Here is a 20,176-nt window from a genome sequence, read left to right on the forward strand (position 1 = left end):
CACCCAGATCAGATTCCTAAATGCTATCAAGCGGAACGCAATCTTATCCAGCCTTATCGCCCGAGAGCCCTTCACTTCAACATTCGCAATAACAAAAAAACATTACCTTTTACAACGCCAATACTTCAATCCAAATATTCGAAACTTACAAACTTTAAAACATCCTCGAACAAATTTGACAAGGAAAACTGGTGAACACTTATAAGGAAGCACACTTTTACCTCATTAGACCACATTTAATGATCACTAACACTGAATGACGAACAAATAGGAGAGATAGAACAAACCTCTCAGCTCCGACACAACTTTGTCGTAGTAAAGCTCTAGCCCCGGCACTTCTATATCGACACCCCTCTTTATAAGGTCGTAACACTCCGTCGATGTCATATCACCAGCGCTGCGAGACTGACGCTCGGCTCCGAGGCGAAAGAACGGGAAGAATTAGAGCGACTAAATTCAACTGCCCGCTGGACGAGGATATTCGATACGTGCGCTCCAGATGTCGACAACTTTAGGACCGGTTCGATCGAACCGTAAACTTATTGAGGAATCGATACTAATTAATATTGTGTAAATGTAAAATATAAATCTAGAAAACGTCAAAATATATGTCAAAATTGTTCACGAACATATCGATGACGGTTAACGCAAAGATGTGTAACGTGCACGCGAGAGAGCGCCTCGTACTATCTGATAAGTTATACAGATAAAAAAATTCGGCGTCCGATAAATAGATAAACGATCACTACTATGACTACGCCTAGTTGTAGTAAATAAATTGTTTGTTACCACTGCTATTTGATGGGAAAACGGAAATTATGGTTGCGAATACCGATAACGACTGAGGTTCATTACAGTCATGCTATTATTAATAAGCATTGTTATTAGAACAGTAATGTAATAATAAAACAGATCGTCCAATATACCACACAATATAAAGGTCACGTTACTTGTATAATTTGTCGTCTGATAAAATCACTCGTTGTTATTATTTATGTAATATGATTATCAAACACATTGCTTAAATTTCAATATACAACAAATGAAAATACTACAGCAAACCAATGTATTTAATTCATTTGCATCTTGATTTTTTTAATTGCACAATATTGAACAATTTGTAGACAAAACACCTCAGTGGAGGAACACCAATATAAAGATAATTCTATCAAGACATCAAATTAGGGAACGGTAATTTAGCTTTATTAAAAATATTTTTTCGCAAAGTTTAGCACCACTGAAAACGAAATGTTTTCTCATCCGGATACAAAGAACTGTAGTTCTCTGGTTCAGTCGGATTTAATCGTGGCGACCAGGTTCACGGTCGATCATGCCCAAAAAACTTAATACATTCGAACAGCCACAGTCCTTTGTGAGAATTGGTCGCAATAGGAACTGTATTACGCTTGATATAAAGTTTTGAATTGTTCGACATTAGAATTCGCGACGTTAAGCTATACTTTACGTTTGTAATCCTACTAAATCCTTATTTTGTTATATCGATTCTTATTTCAGCTTTTGAGTACATAAAATGCAGGAATCTAATCTAACACGTAAATTCTAATGGAACATATTGAGACAGAGTACATTTGATTACGTTAGATGGCATCATTGTGCCATAGCAGTCTATTGTGTGTCGTATGCCTCGGGCAAGTAAATAACCGTCGCGTCGTCGAGTCAAGCCAGACAGATGTAGGCATCCTACAAAAAAGGGGGTGCTCTCAAAGGATGTGCATTCCATTTCATTACACACACAGTACACATACATATATGTATGAATATCTATGATGTTTTTTTCATTTACTTATACTCTATGTCCTATAACAAAATTAACCTCAAACAAAAGCTTCACAAAACATTCCTGTTATCGAGAGAAGTGGACAAATAATACAAATTTTCATTTGGCATTCCTCTTTTGCATCTTTCACCTTAATACATCTAAGCAAGCAACTCGTCGATAGATATGCGAAGTTGTACCTTAGAACATCTTAACTGCTTATTCCGCTGCAGCTCTCGTCACAAGAAATAAATGTGACTAAACTAGCTGATTATTATGTCATATACCTGCTAGCGCCTTAATGCGCGATCGTTCGTAGAGCCTCGATGATGAGTTGCCGCCGTCGTACTCGAACTCGTCGATGATCTCCTGTCCATGGCCGATGGACGGGTCCCAGCGGGACACCGAGATGTCGGTCGTCATCGCGACCTACTGCCGCACAACGCCGCGCCTCGCCACGCTCAACACTCTGTACACAAAAAACAAACATAAAATTAACAATTAATACAATTTTTAATGACTTTAAAGATATTTGATTACTTCGATAATTAAGTCAGAGATCGCATAGCAGAAACATTCACATAATATCAAGTCAGCAAAAAGACGTTATTCGTATAAACTTTTCCACTTTTAATCAATTTTAAGATAAAGTTTCTATACCTCCCCTAATCCTAGAAACTAAGGGTTATTTTCTGAATGATTTATATCAAGATTTCTCTATAAAATCCTAATTGCAAATAACTTGAAGCTAATAACATATCACAAACATGAACGTTAAGTGACACTAAGTAGGATATAATTATGTCATAAAACTTATCTTGCAAGCTATACAAGAAAAGATGATTTATTGAGGCTCTCCTCGAAATAATTACAAATTGCGGTTGTTACAAACCACATTGGTCTATATGAAACACACGATAAGAAGAACACTTGTAAAAGTTATAGATTCATGTGACTCGTGCATTTTCATGGATGAGCTAGGCCATTCTTTGCTATAAGCGATTAAGACCATATTTGATTAGACTTTTCATTGCGAGACTTGGATAAATTATTTTTTATCACAGGTAGCCTTACCTGATGGAAAAGCTACCCACCTATAGAAGGCACCTACGGCCACTTATCTGGTTGTCACTAATAATAATAATATTTATAGCTAAGAATATATCGATCTTAGATAAAACTAACAATCAGTGTCACAAAGAACTCAAGAACTGTGTACATTCACACGATTAGATAAACAATTCTACCGGTCACCTTTACACAAATTGTGAACACTGAATATGGTGAGTTGACCCAAAATAGCACATTCACCTTGAAGTCGACGCTGAATAATAAACAATTTAACCGGTTAACAGAATATTACGCAAACGTCTCGTTTCCAACACACACTGCCCACTGCAACGCCCCACCGCGCACCAAAATGTTACATGCACTTTACCTACAATCGTTTCACATGACGTCATTTTTGATAAGATTAGATATTACACATTGTTAATATCGCACCTATATCTGTTTTTTGTTCTTACACAAAATACCCTTAAGGCACGTTTACTGGTTTAGCAATCGATTTTCTTTACCTTCTGAGAAAACAAACGTTACGCCACCACGATTTGAATACTCACAAATGACTGAGAAATAATCGAAAGCCATGAGGATACACTTAAACAGTTTTATCTGTCCGTTCGTTCTTATCTGGGTGTAATTATGTCGGCATACCTATTCGAAACTATTGCTTATAAAAACGTAGACATTAAAAATTGGAGACATTAAATATGACACACAGAGTCATGTTTTACTAAGATCACTTTCGAACGGACCAGGAAGCTTTACGCAATTCCAGCTAATTTAGAGCGATAGTGAAACCAATTAGTATGAACACAATAATAATGGCAGAGGGTCGCTAAGCAACTCATAAATAGTCTACGGACGTATTAGCACCGCTACGTGCAAACAATACCATTGTTGCTATGAAATTGTGATGCCGCTCACGATGCCACTGTTCCGTGACTCACAAAACGTACAATATGATGGATAGGAGAATAAAAATGTGGTCACTGCGCCTTTTACTCTAATTACAATCGGCTAATATACAAGGACGAAACATGTAAATGGTCCCATTCAATTGGATTCAATCATGTCACAATGGTTGTTTTCACCCATAGAGTCTAAAGATTCGCATGCATTAGCAAACTGAATGTTTCGTCTGAACCAGAATTCCAAATTTATGTCTCTTTTCGAGCAACATGTAAAGATAGAAGCAAAATTATCAGTGAAGTAGTGAGTTAATTTGGAAGACAGCGCACTAAGGTCAATAAAATGAATCTTATGTTCAAACGTCATATCGTTTGAAACAGATATAAATAGCGACGGCAATAAATGACTGTCGCCGGCCGGCAACGTAAGACCTTGCCTACAATGTTTACTCGCGAGAAGGTCGACGGTGACCATACAATTAAAACCTACATGTTTATATTTTGTTAAAATGTTTAATATATTGCATCGTACCAATGAAAACTATCTTCGCTTTCTGATAGTTACTGAAATAAAAAAATCAATCTTTAGATTCTTTTAATGATCACTAAGGAGACCTTCGGCGTAAAAGCATTAGAGTTACACTAACGATAATATTACCATTATAAATAAAAAGTATTATATATAATGCTAATCCAAGTTACAAAGCAAGGCTTTTGTTTATATGGAAATAGGTTTTAATTTGCAAATCAATGTAATATTCGCTTACTCGCTAAGCAATGGTAGGATCAGGGCATGCGCACTGCCGATATTGCGACCTAGATACACTATCAAGTCTAGTGCTTGCTAATACGCTATGGCCAATATCCATTCGATACAATAAACCGCGCCTTTATCATAAATATGTATGTAAATATAAAGATTAGAGTACATGTAGAGCAGACAAAATGATTTTTATCATTTCTTGTAAGAGTGATACTCAATTTGTCTTTCTTAAAAGAGACATCTATCTATAGTAATATAATAAAGCGTAAACAAACACTACTTCGTCGCATCGGATGTCAGCAATCACAGCATATGTTGGAATAATTCTTTCTTTAACAAAAAGCCCTATACTTACGATACGCTTTATGGTATACATTTTCACACTATTAAACTTAGGGGTTTAATAAATTGAAGAATACCTTGATGTGGGAAAGCGACCATAAACTACAAGTTGCCAACATTAAGGAAACAAGGTTATTATGGTAACTGGTTTGACATTTGCAATTTAGAATTTGATAAATGTAAACAATAAAAAAAGTTTCTATAATTTCATACAGATTTGCGGACGGAAACAGCTAGTCTGTAATAAAATTTAAAGTTTAATAAATAATTTATACGTGCATGTCATAAAATGCTAAATAATTTTTTACTTTGTGAATATTAAAACCACGTCCCTAAAGTAATTAAGGAGTGACTAATTAAAAAAAATATTTTCACTTGGTCTCGTGTACTCTAATAGATAGGACATTTAATTTTATAATTATAAGTAACGCAACATTTTAAACTCGTGCTGTTTATTATCTAACTAATATTATAAATGCGAAAGTTTAGATAGATGGATGGATGTTTGTTAGAGTTTGTAGCCTAAACGGCTGAACGGATATCGATGAAATTTGGTTTGGAAGAACACATAGGCTACTCACTTTTGTTTTTTTTTTAAATCCACGCGGACGGAGTCGCGGGCGAAAGCTAGTTTTTTTATAATAAAAATATTTCATTAAGAAAGAATTAAAAAATACATTTAAAAGAAAAAGTGACACATCTTGAGTGCAATAAGAAAAGTTTCAACGAGCCTTAAAACAATGGATTCGCACGCATTAACAATTTTCCACAAAAGAAACAAAGGATTGTTAACAATCGGTATTATCGTATGGGAAATCAACTTATTTAAAAACCAAGGCCGAGATCTCCTTTATATAATAATAAAAACTAACGTTCAAGACATAAATAAATCCACAAAATTTATTCATCCCAACAAGGAAAATATGGAAATTCAGAAGGGATTCTTGTCTACATGGCAGTTATTGTTCCATGTCTTACAAATCATATTTTTCATTTACTTATGACGAGATTATAAGCATGGTATGGGCATGTCATGTAGATGAATCGTATGTACCAAGTATAACGTTAATTATGAGAGTGGAAGGGTACACCGGTAGAGGTAGACCTAGAAAGAGATGGATTGCGTAAAAGGTGACATGATCAAAACGGGAGTGATGACTGAGATGACGTATAATAGTTATATGGAGGACAAAAAACTGTTGCCGACCCTACGGGATTAGGATAAGGAAGATGAATTATGGCGAGATGATTTTTGTGCAGTCTCCCGAGTAAATATTAATTTCTATTCTTAGTTTTGGTTCAAGATCTTGCTTAACCTGGCCTTGACAACAAAACATTTAAACATGACAAAAACAAATCTTCAGCGCGTACAAAAACGCAAATATTACTTTAAGATAACGTCATTGCTCACAAATTAACTCACTTCAAGATAACAATACAGTAATGTTATGTAATAATGTACGTGAGTTACATAAGGCAATCGCTGATCATATGTATCAACGTAGATTTACGAAGATACCTATTTTTTGATACTTCTCAAGAAACTTTCATCTCTATTCTGACGTTTAATGTTGAGTAAAGTATCAAAAATTAAAGTACTCGTATAGTAATAAAAATATCTCTGGCAATCCATCTCTAAAGTATACTTAAAATTAGCCCGTGAAGAAACTGGATCCGTAGAATTTTACGAGTCTGGAGTCCTCATGGTCAAAGTTACTGGCAATAAAACATCTTTGATATAAAACACAGCATCAAAGTATTATTGGCAGCGAGGTTTGTATAAAAGCGGGCCGTATCGAGTTGGCAGGCGGTGGGGTCGATGACCTCCGTGGCAGACATGGCGTCGCACCATCGTACCACCATCGCTCGTATTCAAAACGTCAAGAAATCAACGTTCACTGTCGCACTCAAAGACTTATAATTGTCACTATAACTATCCCAGAGTACAGATTTCTCATATAAAATACATACATAGAGACAGTTATTGTATTATCTAAAAGCTTAGCTCTTCCAATGAAATTAAATATTATCTAGGCCTATCAAGAGACGAATTACAGATTTTTATCGCATTTAAAACACGTAGAAATTATATCAATATTGGAATTACATTATTAAGTAAACCTGTCCATTGTTACAACGTTAAATGTATTAAAAAATTTACGTAAACTATTAACACATAGAGAATGAAGATACTTGATTTTCCCATCTACTTTCATTTCGTCTGCTATCCAGGACTTGTGGCAGGACATACATCGCGGTTGACAAGTGGCTTCTACCGAACAAGGGGACTGTCGCCATCCTTATTAGGGGAGACACGAGGCAGTCGCAAGGCAGTCGTGCCGGTTTGGCGACGGATATCCTGCCACTGGTTCCACTACCACCCACACTGATGTATGTGCAATTACATACGTTATACGATATTATAGTAAAGATAGAAAGCACTTTAAATTCGGTCCAAGACAAACGCAGAGTTTTAATTTTCAAGTCGTTGAAAATTCCGCGGCCATAAAGCGGGAAGTTTCGGCTAAGCTTTTGTAACTTACAAAGTTATAAACCAATATGCATACCAACGTCTAAAATACTTGATATAACATATAGACATTTATTTCTTAATAAAACTAATAATAGACGTCGAAAACCCATTCTAAAGATTAACATCAGATATCAGACAAAAAGCTACACTTGATTCCACAGAGTAATAACATACGATTATTCGTTGTTACGTACGGTTACATATAACTAGATGTAAACAGGCGTGTGTTATGTAAAAGTAGGAACACCGTTATGCCGGACCGCACTGCGTGACGGAGCTTCGCACCAAAGGCATGTCCGTTTTGACGTACTTCGGAATGAATAATCCGTTATTATTTGTACACTTTCACTTTACATATAGCATTTCACGATCGGAGATCAAACAGTCCATATTATACAATTTTTTTAACATTGTAACCAAGATAACTACAAACTAAGGCACATTTTCATGAAGTAGACGAGGTTAACGTGAGTATATTGGACACGAAATAACAAAATATTACACTTGTTAATTCTTTTAATTTTTGCATTTACGAAACAAAAAGCGCAAAGACAATAGACTGACCTATTTTTACAGTAGAAAGCTACAGTTTGCGAAGCGTAAACACGACTACGCGAACTCATAACTATGCGCATAGTGACGTTCTCATTGAGAACAGGGAAACAATGCGATTTTAATCGAACCACAATTCAGGTGTTGGCCTTATCTCGCTACGGATAAGGTCTATTTTAGTGCGTGACCGCATAACTGTGCGCGGATGTTGTTCACGGTACGCTACGGTTAGTGACGAAACATACCTGTCCGGAAATATCGATAATATAATAATATGATAATAACAAGAGAGAGGATCGTCGATAAAAACTGACATATAACTGAGATTTCTTAAACATTAGTATAATCTAATTTTATTAATATGATATTCGAAAAGCATCCTTCACTTTTCGATTTTATAAAGCACTAGAGAAGTCTTATTACCTTTATGAAAAAATTAAAACTAAACAAATTGGAAATAGTGTTTTAAAAGGAAATAAAGCAATATTTAACATCAATTCAATATCTTATCATCGGATTTATTGATACGATTACGATAAAACATCGATATCACTATAGCGATATCTAGTAAGTACACAGCACTAGTCACGGTACGGTTACCGCCCGGCCAACGCAGACTGCGTTGCATTTTTAACCGGCGTAGCTTTTGTTTGTTTTTGTAATCAGACGGTTACTTACCTATCCGTTGTTCTACAATATTTTATATGAAAATAAATTATTCAACTGGAGTGGAAATATGTGGACAGAACCAAAGACACTTTATGAATCAGAAGAATGTTTCATTTCAATGTAAACAGACTAACAAGTTTCGCAACTCTGTAAAACATCAGGGGGAACATGACCTTCACCTGAAAGTAACTGAAGCGTTCCGAATTAATAACTTCCGCTTACATCACGATGATTTCGCGGTAAAGAGGTTTCGAATCAAAATGGTAGTTTACATCGGAATGAAGTAAAAGCTGTCATTTCCAATCAATCGCCTATCCATTTATACAGATCAGTGTTGGAAGTATACAACATCCCACATGTCGAATATACAAACATACTCGCGACTCGCTTCACTGCATTCGTCTCGCGATCATTATCGCGCAAATTATTTTCTCACGAACGCCTCGAACGCGTGAAGTGAATCAATTTTTAAACATAGCTGATTGCCTGATGGCATTTGCTAGGATTAACATCGATTTGAGCAAAAAATAACATCAGTACTTCCATTAAAAGTGTTTATTACACTTGAAATTCAGACACAAGTAGCATAAACGAGAATACATACAGTATTCTTGCTGGCTGGTGTTCTAACCTTTTTCTCAAGTGACGGAACAATTTTGCAATAAAACAAATAAACTTTAGTCAACGGCACGATTTCCAGCTTCCGAGTGTTGACATCACGGCCGCGGCGCTATATTTAGTGTTGTTAGCTCAGCACAAGTGGACGCCTAGACTGACGCGGGATTTCGCTGACACGTGAAAACTATCGCCGTTTTGTTGCAGCTTCGAGGGCCCTTTCGTCTCTTTGAGATTACGTGTTTTTAATCATATGTTTAGCCAGAATAATAACAAATGAATACTAGTTAAAGTTTACTTAAGCTTACAAACACAATAAAATACCGTATAAATTAAAAAAAATATAATAAATCATGTTACTTTCGTTTGTGTATAAGTTCTGACTCATATTATATACAAAACGTTATAGATTTATGGATTCGTTTCATTCTATTGTGATTTATTTTGTAGGTATCTAATGTGAATTGACAGGACTGGTTCCTTTTAGATCAGATCGATCGATTTACAGAAAACTACCGCTTAATTTATTATAATACCAAAATAATATCAAACTGCTGTTGATCAGAACGGAAAAATGATGAACAAATATTTGAAATACGAGACAAAGTAACAAGAAAATGTTGAGAACGCTAAAACACACTTCGTTAACATAGAAGAATAAAAAATTACAGAGTAACATTGACGAGAAGCAGGCGCAAGTGAAACAGGCGGTAGGTAAGAGCGGACGAACTAACAGGTACTTCCCATGGCGGTGCGCGGACGAATCCATTAACCCAAATTTAGAACCGCGCCCGAGCCACAACATGCGTGAGCTAGACGCCTATAAAATATTTCCTGTCTCACTCTGTCATCAGGTCATTACCTAATGTGTTTTAAGGTACTAAGATTGGAGAGGAGGTTTTTTATGGGTTTAGGGAGTGGCATATTTGCTTTCGAGGTCAATGTCAATAAATTGGCTGTTGGTTTTTTAATTTGTAATTACTAACTTTATTGATTGTCTACGACGTTTTTATTCTGCATTATTTTGTGCTTGATTTGCAGTCCTCCGGGGAAGACCCGAACTAACCTGGATTTGACTACTAATTTTTGTCAGTCATTTTGTGCCCTAACCATTGTCTCCTTGAAGCCAAATACATACAAAACTTCCGCATACAAACATAAATGAGTTACCAGAGTTCATTTTTCAAACCATTCATATCTACATAGTACAAAAACATGACACTGCTATGGTTTCATTACCAAGAATCCGTTCGAAATCGTATACCAGGTGCAAGCCTGTCATGATCGAGCAATTCCCCCTGTCTCGCAGTCCCCTTTCCTCCGTAATTACACGTGTTATAAATAATATAAAGCACATACACACACATAGAACAGTACAGCGAACCGACGCGTGTCCGGTCAACGCAAGTTCAAAGGGGACATTTTGGTAAACAACGGCTCGTTGCATTTCGCTTGCGTTGGTTAATGAGAATCGATAAATTGCACAAGACAGGTGTTTAAAATAATGAAGTTATAATGAACAATGTATAATAACACTTAATTAAGTTGAAGGTATAGTTTACTGACAGATTTCCGGAATATCCAATTTTTAAATGATTTATTAATCGAACCAAGTACCAGAAGAAGTACCAATCGGGTTTGTCTCGTGTCTTTTGATTGTTACTCGTAATTTGAAAGCTGCAAACGTCAAACGAAAGATACTCTACTAAAAACAGGACCTTATGATCTCCGTTTATGTGAATAGTCAACAAAATTAACCCATTACGTGTTGATATTTCTATATCACACATGAACATCTGTTCATAAGGATTTAAATGAAACAATATTTTATGAACAATTTTTGCTAATTTATTCAAAATCACTACAATTAGAGATGACCAGTAAGTCCGATTAAGTTACTGATGCTTAATTACAATTATAATTACTGTAATGTTGATGTTATTGTTGTGAAATAAACGGATGAGTCAACAAAGATGATATCATCTTAATCTTGTCCGTTTAACTTGGACCTTAGAGCTCGGTAGCCTTGTGACGTGGACTGCGTAGTCCCGGCCGCGGCCGAGCGCGCATTAACAGGATTTCCACCCACACAGGAGGCCACTAGGGTTGCTAGGTGCCCTACATTTCTAAGTACTAATACCATGGTAATAAAGAGTTTCGTATTTTCTTTTATTTTTCACTGAAGTCAGAAATTATAATTCCTGTTAGAATAGTACCAATTAAACTAAGATGTCACCTTATTTTATGACTCACTCGGAACGGTGTGGGAAGAATACATTTCTTTTTCGCAGACACTAGCTACGTCACATAAAATATCGACACATTTCGATAAATGTTGAGTCATACATCACTATATTAACTAAATTCACCTGAAAACGCCCACAGAAGGCATAGAGGAAGTCGCACTTTAGCGTCAGCCCTATTCCGATAGCCGGCAGTCGGACGCGTCTATAATTGCCAGGAAATTTATTTCGGTGGATGATTTTCACGAATGTATAAGCGATGTTATTTTTAGTGAGCGTTCGTACATTGTACTCGGCGCTGGGAATTCAAGAAACGAGGCCGTCGAATCCCCGTCACTGTTTATATCGGCGCTAATAGTACCATGTGGCGTCACATTGAAACATTACGTACACTAAATTGAAGAGTACTCGAACAAGATGTATTAATATTGATGAAGTCATCATTTTTCGTTGACAAACTTTGACATACAATGACGCGCTTATGTATACTGTTTAACTATGAACAAACTTAACAACGAAATATAAAATCTGTTTAACAGATAAAAATTGGGGTACAAAAGTTCATTTGCACGTGGAATTGTTTAAATCATCGACGAAAATATAAAATGAATGATGTTTTTATCATAAATAAACCGCTTGACCACGATTCCACCTAAATTGAGTAAGTGAAGACACGGTCGAAGGTTATGCGCTAGCACTAAGTACCGATTCGCCCTGCTCTTGATACTTATTGAATTTTTCACAAATTTACACAAAACCATCATCATCTTTCTCTTTATCCTACTCCCGTAGGGTCAGCGCAACAGGTTTTTGTCCTCCACTTATGTGGAGTTATCTCTATCATACGTCATCTCAGTTATCACTCCCTTACACAAACATTACACGATAATACCAAATGTACAAAAGACTAAAAAAAAGACGTTTTAGATTAAACACATCAGACAATTGTTGTTGCATTCAAGGCTATATTATAATTAACTAGACTACAAAACACTTATGAATGGATTCAATACCAAACATACAATTATAACAATCCATTTATTTAACACGTTTGTAAGCATATAAGACTGGAACAATTCAACGTATATTTACAGTGGAATTAATGCTCCTGGGTTGCTAAAACAATTTGGTCTGCCAGTGATGACCTTGGCACATAGTTTACAACGTACATTTACCATCCCACGAAACGCCTGCTTACGTCACTATCATAACTAATGTTATATCAAACTTACATCTTTATATTAAACTTAACCGTTAAATGCATTTATACATCAGGCTTTTCTTCCTTACGCAATAGACTATTTTGAAAAATATATTTTTTTTCTTAATTTTTATCTTAATCTATGTTCAACTACCCGTTTCAATTTATAGTATTTAAATGGAAAAATCATCCATTTAAGGGTTAAACGTAAATTACCTACAAGGAAATAGGACTTAGAATAAATATCAACAGATTTTAAATAAGACATCAGGCATAAACATATTAAGACAAAGTATAGGTCAGATTAAGGGCATTTCCGTTCCTATGACTGATCCAATCATTCAATGAATGTCAGTCATTTATACTCATAGTGAGTGATTAGCTCGGCCACCATTGTGTCACAGATGAGATGAATGAGCGAGTGCGTGTGGGCGTCGCCACTCGCCACTGAACTTTGTAGAGGATGCGGACAATTCGTTGGCAACCTGCGCACTATGGACACCGTTCACAGACGCCGATAGATTCAAACTAGAGTCCAAACTGAGGCGTCTGTCATAATACTTTGAAGTTATCAAGCGACCCTTTTTACAAATCAAGGAAATATCGTACTTTTTAATACCTTCAAACTGCAGTCACATTTACACAGATGGGTACATCGTTTACCTATTTTTTGGTAACTCTTAAAACTTTGATTTTGACGTAACAATCAAAAACATTGTAGTATAAAAGATGGGATAGAGTCTCCATCCTACGTGTAATACATTAAGTAGATATACCGTAAACAATTGCAAATGCAATGAGCAATGACGCAAGCTCACCGTACACGGCTCGTGCCGATGTTTTAATATTCTAAATAGGCCCCTTGTACCGCTGCGTCTCCTCAATGAATTCTTACGAGACAAACGATGCCCTTGAACGATCGAGAATAATTTAAATGTTTACAAGAAAATGAAAATAAATTATTTTTCTTAATACAGCATACGAGCAAGTAGGTAGTCCAATGAAGATTTGCAACACCAAAATTGTGTAGATGCCTAGCCAATAGTGTTCTTTATGAGAAATCTACTTCTCCTTGACACATATCTAAGTAAGCTTTGGTAAAAATTATCTCCCAGTGGTTTGATTGATATGTATTTTTTTATTTAAAAAACTAGATCAAAATAATACGTTCAAACGTTCGAAACATTTTACTTCTCAACATTCAATGCTTATTCAGTCCAAGTAAACCCGCTGCTAGTGAGAAATAAACGACAATTAAACTGTACTTTATAACCGAGAAAAACAATTGAATACGCTGTTCATACATGTCTACTATGAGCCATCTCAAAGCAAAGTCTTGCGTCGAAATCCCTTGGTAATATTTACACGGCTGATAGAAACAAAGGTTATTTTAGTAGTTGAAAGGCGTGGTGTGATAGCTGACATATTTAATGAAGCACTTAACATATGTATAGTGTAACTGATACATTCATCACAAGGTTAGAATATAGAGCATCATCGAGCTGGCTGGGTGCGGTGGTCGTACTGCGAGTCCATTCGGCATTGCGGCTAATAATCGTGCGATTATCATCTGTGTGGGCATGACATAAGCGATGACGTCACCGGGCGGCGACGAAGGCCGACGCCGTCAGACCCGTTTTATGATACACCCTGCTATATGACTGTTTGCAATGAGATTGTATGAAGTTTAACATTTCCGATTATCCAAAAACAAAGATTTTTTCATAATTGAAAGTTAAAGCTAAGTACTGTACTGAAACGCAGTTTAATGAATCAAGAGCTTATATTGCATTGTGTCGACCACGCCCTTTGCAGCCGCGCAGCAATGACGTGATCCGTTTATTTAGGTCAATACAACTGGCGACCATAAAAATTATAAAACGACTGCTTCGAGCGCTTGCAAGCCACAGCTCCGTATTGTTCTAACTAATGGCTTCCTTAATCGCGAACGCAAACAAAAAAATTAAGCCAGCGCAAGGGAACATTACATCGATTGTACGACTACAAATAATTCTCACACTTCAAATAACTTTGGGAAAGGAATGAGCATCTAGAAAAAGTTAAATCACACGAAATACAAATTTTACAAAAGCACCAAGCTCCTACAATTTGTACCAAGCACTATAAACTTGAACAAAACCCAGCCTATCTATACCTACTATAACTTTTAAGAATGGAAATGAAAATATTCAAGCATTGTTGGTAGTCTCGCACAATGAACATTGAATAATTCAAAAGTAGACTCGGCAACCGCGGCGTACTCCGGCGTACTTTCAATAATAACCATAACTTGTACCGCAAGCGGAGAAAGTCGGCTGCATACTTGCCTATACAAATACATACATACTATGTTGCAACGCTATACTCAAATGTACTTTAAAAAAGTTTCCTCAAGGTATAGAAAATACGAAGTATAATTGTGCTGGTAATACAACGAAGACAGTCAAAATAAAGATATCAAAACGCATATACGCATCAAGTTCTTATCTTATCTTTTAACTTAAATAAACAATATTCAAGCTTGCCCTGACCTCGTTGCGAACAGATGACCTGGAGAGCACTCCAAACATGTGTTTCAGCATAAAAGCAGACAATGTAACATAAAAGTTGAAGGCCGTAGGCTTGTCACTTAACATGTCCAGTGCTATCTACTATTAGCGAAATCACATATTACAAAGTTCAGAACATCTGCCCTACTTATTTTAAAAGATTTAATTACGTCGTTCATTCATAGAATGTAACATGAGTAATAGAGGGCCTAGCGTAATGTGTTAGAGGCTGCAAATTGCTGCCCAGCCACCGGCAAATTGGTACTGTCATTCAATGCACCGTAGCGCTGATTATATTAAACACAGCCATGTTTAAGTAATTTTAGTAATACTTCTGATAGCGCGTGCATTTTCAATACGTTTAAAAAGTTTGTGGGCCAGTTCGTAGAATTCCTTCTGATGACTTAAAAACAAAGAAGCATTGATCGTGTTCTTGGATTATGATCGTAAAAAAAACTAGTTCAAATGTCAATGAACTTTCAGAATAGGCTATTTAAAAATTCATAATAGGTCCATATCCCATATTAAAAATAAAACTTTAAAGTTATTAAAATGTGCAGCAAATGGAGACCCGTATGACAACACATGGTTTGCAGATGAGATGCTCTGCATTTACAGATACCATATTACGGAAAACATAAATGTGAATAAAGCACATTTAAATGTAATATTAATGTACATATAAAACGAATACATTTACGTCAAGAAAGTAAAACGTAAAGACAATCTTTAAGATGGTAAAAACATTATTCTAAGTCCTAAACAATACCTCATATTTTAAAAGAATCTAATGTTCCTTGATTTATGCCTACTGTCAGCTAGTGACGAAAGAAGTTGTGGTATATGACACAGTTCCGGTTTGCGATATGGCTGTGCGCCAAAAGCACTTAGGAGCAGTTTTTAAGAATAACTTATACACCGGAAGCTGTAACCTAAACTTCCGGTATTACATTAGTGAATTAAATGGATTGAAAACCCAAACAACCAGGATTCTTACGAAATTTTAATGATAATTCAATTGAATGACGGAATAGTTTAATGCAAAAACATTTAATAAAATATCGAGGAGGCTGTTGACACATTTGGAAAGTTAAAATATAGCAGATGTTCAATAGACAGAGGAAAAGTTAGAATGTATTCGGGTATCCCATTCCCTGCTAAATACATTTCCCCTTTTATGTTCCTTACAAGGTAAGTTGGTCAGAATAATAAATAAATAAAAAAACGAGTAGGCGCCCACATCTCAGTAACTTTATTTGACGGTTAAATATCGTGGAACCGGTTACTTCATTTAAGATTAGCTGTCGCTCGCGACTTCGCCCGCGTGTAATAAAAATACAGCCTATGTTACTCCCCGATAACGCTTTATAATGGAGAAAGGATTTTTGAAATCAGCCCAGTAGTTTTTGAGTTAATAATACATACAAAAATACAAATCTTTCAAATATAATAAAAGTATAGAAGAATAAAAGCAAGTGTAGGAGCACATGCTATAATCATTCTTATCTAAATTTATATTGTAAATATAATTAGATAATGTTAGAGTCTATTCTGTGAATTCTAAAAACAACATAAACTATGATTCAAGTGTCGAATATAAATAGAATTATGTACTTTTTTCATGAACTTATCTATGAAGTGTTTTAAAAACATTTCTAATCAATATTTTATTATAATTAATTAATGGTTTAAAAACCATTTACAGATCATGATTTTACAATTTTCATAATGTTTTTTTTTACTAATCATGATAGCCTATTAAATTATAATTACCGGAAAAACATACATTTTCGTGTCGTATATAATATTGTCATAATAATTTCCTTTTAACTAACATAACCAAACATATATGCGACTATACTATAATAATAATAATAAATGTAAAGAGGAAAGATTTGTATGTATTGTAATAACTCAAAAACTACTGGACCGATTTTAAAAATTCTTTCACCGTTAGAAAGGTCATTTATCTGTGAGTAACAGGCTATGTTTTTTTTTATTTTACGCAGACGAAGTGACGAGCAACAGCTACTTTTATACATAAAAATTCATTAAATGAGCCAAAACCAGTGTATCAGACTTGTATAAATAAATAGAGTTTTCCTCGTCTTTACATTCGATTACATAATAAAATGTGTGCATGTAGATCTGTACGGACGGTTACGTGGCGAGTGCAAGACGTGAACTGGATTGGAGGTCGTCGACCCGGGCACCAGGATTCAGGACCCCACCGGCGGAATATTCAACACACAATGTATACATCCATCGATGTACGATGTATACAAACTTCACGTTTTCGTATACTTTATCAGATGGATTCTGCAGTAAACAATTGATTGCAAACTGCATGATAACAATTTTAATTCGAAGTTAATATCAACCAAAACCAAACCTTAACATTCTAACCTTGGAATAGATCGCTCGTTACATTAAAACTCTTAAATAAAAAAATCCAGGAAAAAATGTAACCTGAAATACATAATATAAATATTTAGCATTTACTTTGCAAGAAATTAGAATTAAAATTAAATCTAACAATATCCGTGTATAACATCGTATACGATGATATCACTATGATGCAATATATGCAGAAGAGATTATCACAAAATTGTCGTGTAGAAATAAAGTTACCGTATCATGGGTAAGAAAATTCTCGAATATCCGATCAGGTGGAACCGACTTTGAGATCGCAATAAGGGGTCCGATACAATGGCACGCTGTTGCTTTAGAAAGTTCTGTTGCGACTCGAAAAGGCCCATTGTTAGCTCAATTAACGCCAAAGCTCAGACGTCAACGAACTTTAAATTTAATGTTTACACTGCTGAAACACTCGTATAAAATATATCGCCACCCTTCTCGTAATCATTGAACGACAGAGACAACAATATGTTTCGGTTGTTTCGCAAGTAAAAACAAACGGTTAAATATTTTCGTTTGTATTAAAAAGTTTTGTTTATGGTGTTACTCTAGATGTAATCATCAACTTCCTCCTTATCCTACTCCCGCAGAGTTGGCGCAACCGGTTTTTGCCCTCCACATAACTCTATCATACGTCATTTCAGACCACTCCCTTCTTGATCATGGGAACCACGCAATCCATACATCTCTTTCTAGGTCTACCTCTGCCAGTGTACCTCCACCCTCATAACTAACGTTCACCTTGTTACATGCGATTCATCCTTCCTCATAACATGCCCATACCATGCTAACCATTTACTCCTTACCTTCTCTAGCAAATTATATGCAAATTATGTTTAAAAAAAACTACTTTGAGTTTCATAGACTGCTTTAAATTCGGCTAGTGAATAATTTAAAGTTCGTCATTGGAACTGATTATTTTCCTATTACATCTTGAACTAGCTTTAATATTCTTACTGAAAACTAATTTTAATTCGTCCGGATCGACCCTTTTATACCCTTTTTGCATTTGACAGTGTTTATTTTTGTCGGTTTATAATGATAAATGTTTTAATGAATTCATGATTTTTTTATTAATAATGTAAAGCTATTCAAATACCCATTTCAAACATAGCAATATTTACTTAAGTATAATTCGTGTCTAGCCATTACAGCCATTTTTCGCGCAAACTGAGAGAGGTGCGATTTTTGTGATGCTGAGTGTATTTCAATGTTTTTTTATCCTATAAACATCACGTGTAATTAGTTTCGTGTCGTCATTAGTCAGTATGTAGTGTAATTATTCACAGTAGATCACGGGATACCTCCCCTTACGTCTAGACCGGAGATATTTAAGTACCGTCGTTCCTGCTAACGTGAATTAGTCATAGAGCACAGACGAGAATTCTTTTCTTTAATAATTAAGAACAAGTTTGAAACGAAATCGACAAGTGATAGATTAAAAAAAAACGAAACCATTGTAAAGCGCAGTATCGAGAGAAATGTCTGGCTTCGAGATTGTACTTGAATGAATTTCAGGATTAAAATCGAGACTAGACGCTGTTGCGAAAGATTAAAACTCATGACGATAATAAAACATACAATTTAAAACTTGTTGGTGTCTAAAATTTAAACTATCCTGCTCGAAGGATCAACTATGTAGTGTAGGGAGAAGCAGCATAGATTTTTACGCAATAATAGGTGAATTATTTAAATGTAACATAATATATATTAATACATGACATTATATTCTAAAATAATACATTACAATTTTACCTCAGCCTGTTAATGGTATCGGTTACAAGAAGCATAATTAAAACTCGTATGGTTTGGTACTTCGCACCGTTATAGTATAAAGCAGATGTTCTGTTTATAGATTGTATAAAAAAGTAAATTCCTACGGAATGAGAAGGCGTTGCCCGTAGATACCGACAAATTAAATTACAACTTAACGTATCGACAGTGTTGTATTGTGTAACGTAGTCTGTACAAATTAGATTACCTTACATATAGTAAAAACTACAATGTGTAAAACGCTTAGAACTTTAACTGACACATTCAATCATTTAATGGAGGCTCTTAGTGTAGATTGTGAAATAAATCTAAAGTAAAAGGCGCTTTAAGTAATCATTAAACATCTGACTAAACTAGAAGTTATTGAAAAAGGTATCGTAGGTAATTATCATGTGTGCAGAAGTTTGCAATTTTTAAGTATTTTTTTTTAGAAACATAAATATCAAATGTAAAAGTAACAAAACTCACAACTTTTCTTAAAAATTTCGAGACATGAAAATGGTTACCAGAAAAATAAAAACATTATTATATAAAAGTAGTAATATTATTTGACATTAAATATGTTTAGTCAACAAAATATAACAGATAACCTGGGATAAAATTAGTTATTAGTAGTTACTTGAGAACCACGAGAGTTGGAGTTACATGTATCGATATTTTCACTTCATCATCATTTTTCTCCTTATCCTACTCCCGTAGGGTCGGCGCAACAGGTTTTTGTCCTCCACATAATTCTATCATACGTCATCTCAGTCATCACTCCCTTTT

General features: G+C 35.3%; 1 protein-coding gene across 1 annotated transcript in view; it reads right to left on the bottom strand.

Moving 5' to 3' along the window:
• The window catches only part of LOC106108717 (nesprin-1-like), a 33,432-nt gene that overhangs the window by 10,259 nt on the left and 2,997 nt on the right, over positions 1–20,176 (bottom strand). The window contains exon 2 of the mRNA XM_013289978.1: positions 2,065–2,246. Within this exon, the coding sequence (XP_013145432.1) occupies positions 2,065–2,200 (136 nt within the window). The 5' untranslated portion in view covers positions 2,201–2,246. The remainder of the gene's footprint in view (positions 1–2,064; positions 2,247–20,176) is intronic.

The sequence above is a fragment of the Papilio polytes genome, unplaced genomic scaffold (genome assembly GCF_000836215.1).
Source record: "Papilio polytes unplaced genomic scaffold, Ppol_1.0 DF821400.1, whole genome shotgun sequence".
Classification (NCBI taxonomy): domain Eukaryota; kingdom Metazoa; phylum Arthropoda; class Insecta; order Lepidoptera; family Papilionidae; genus Papilio; species Papilio polytes.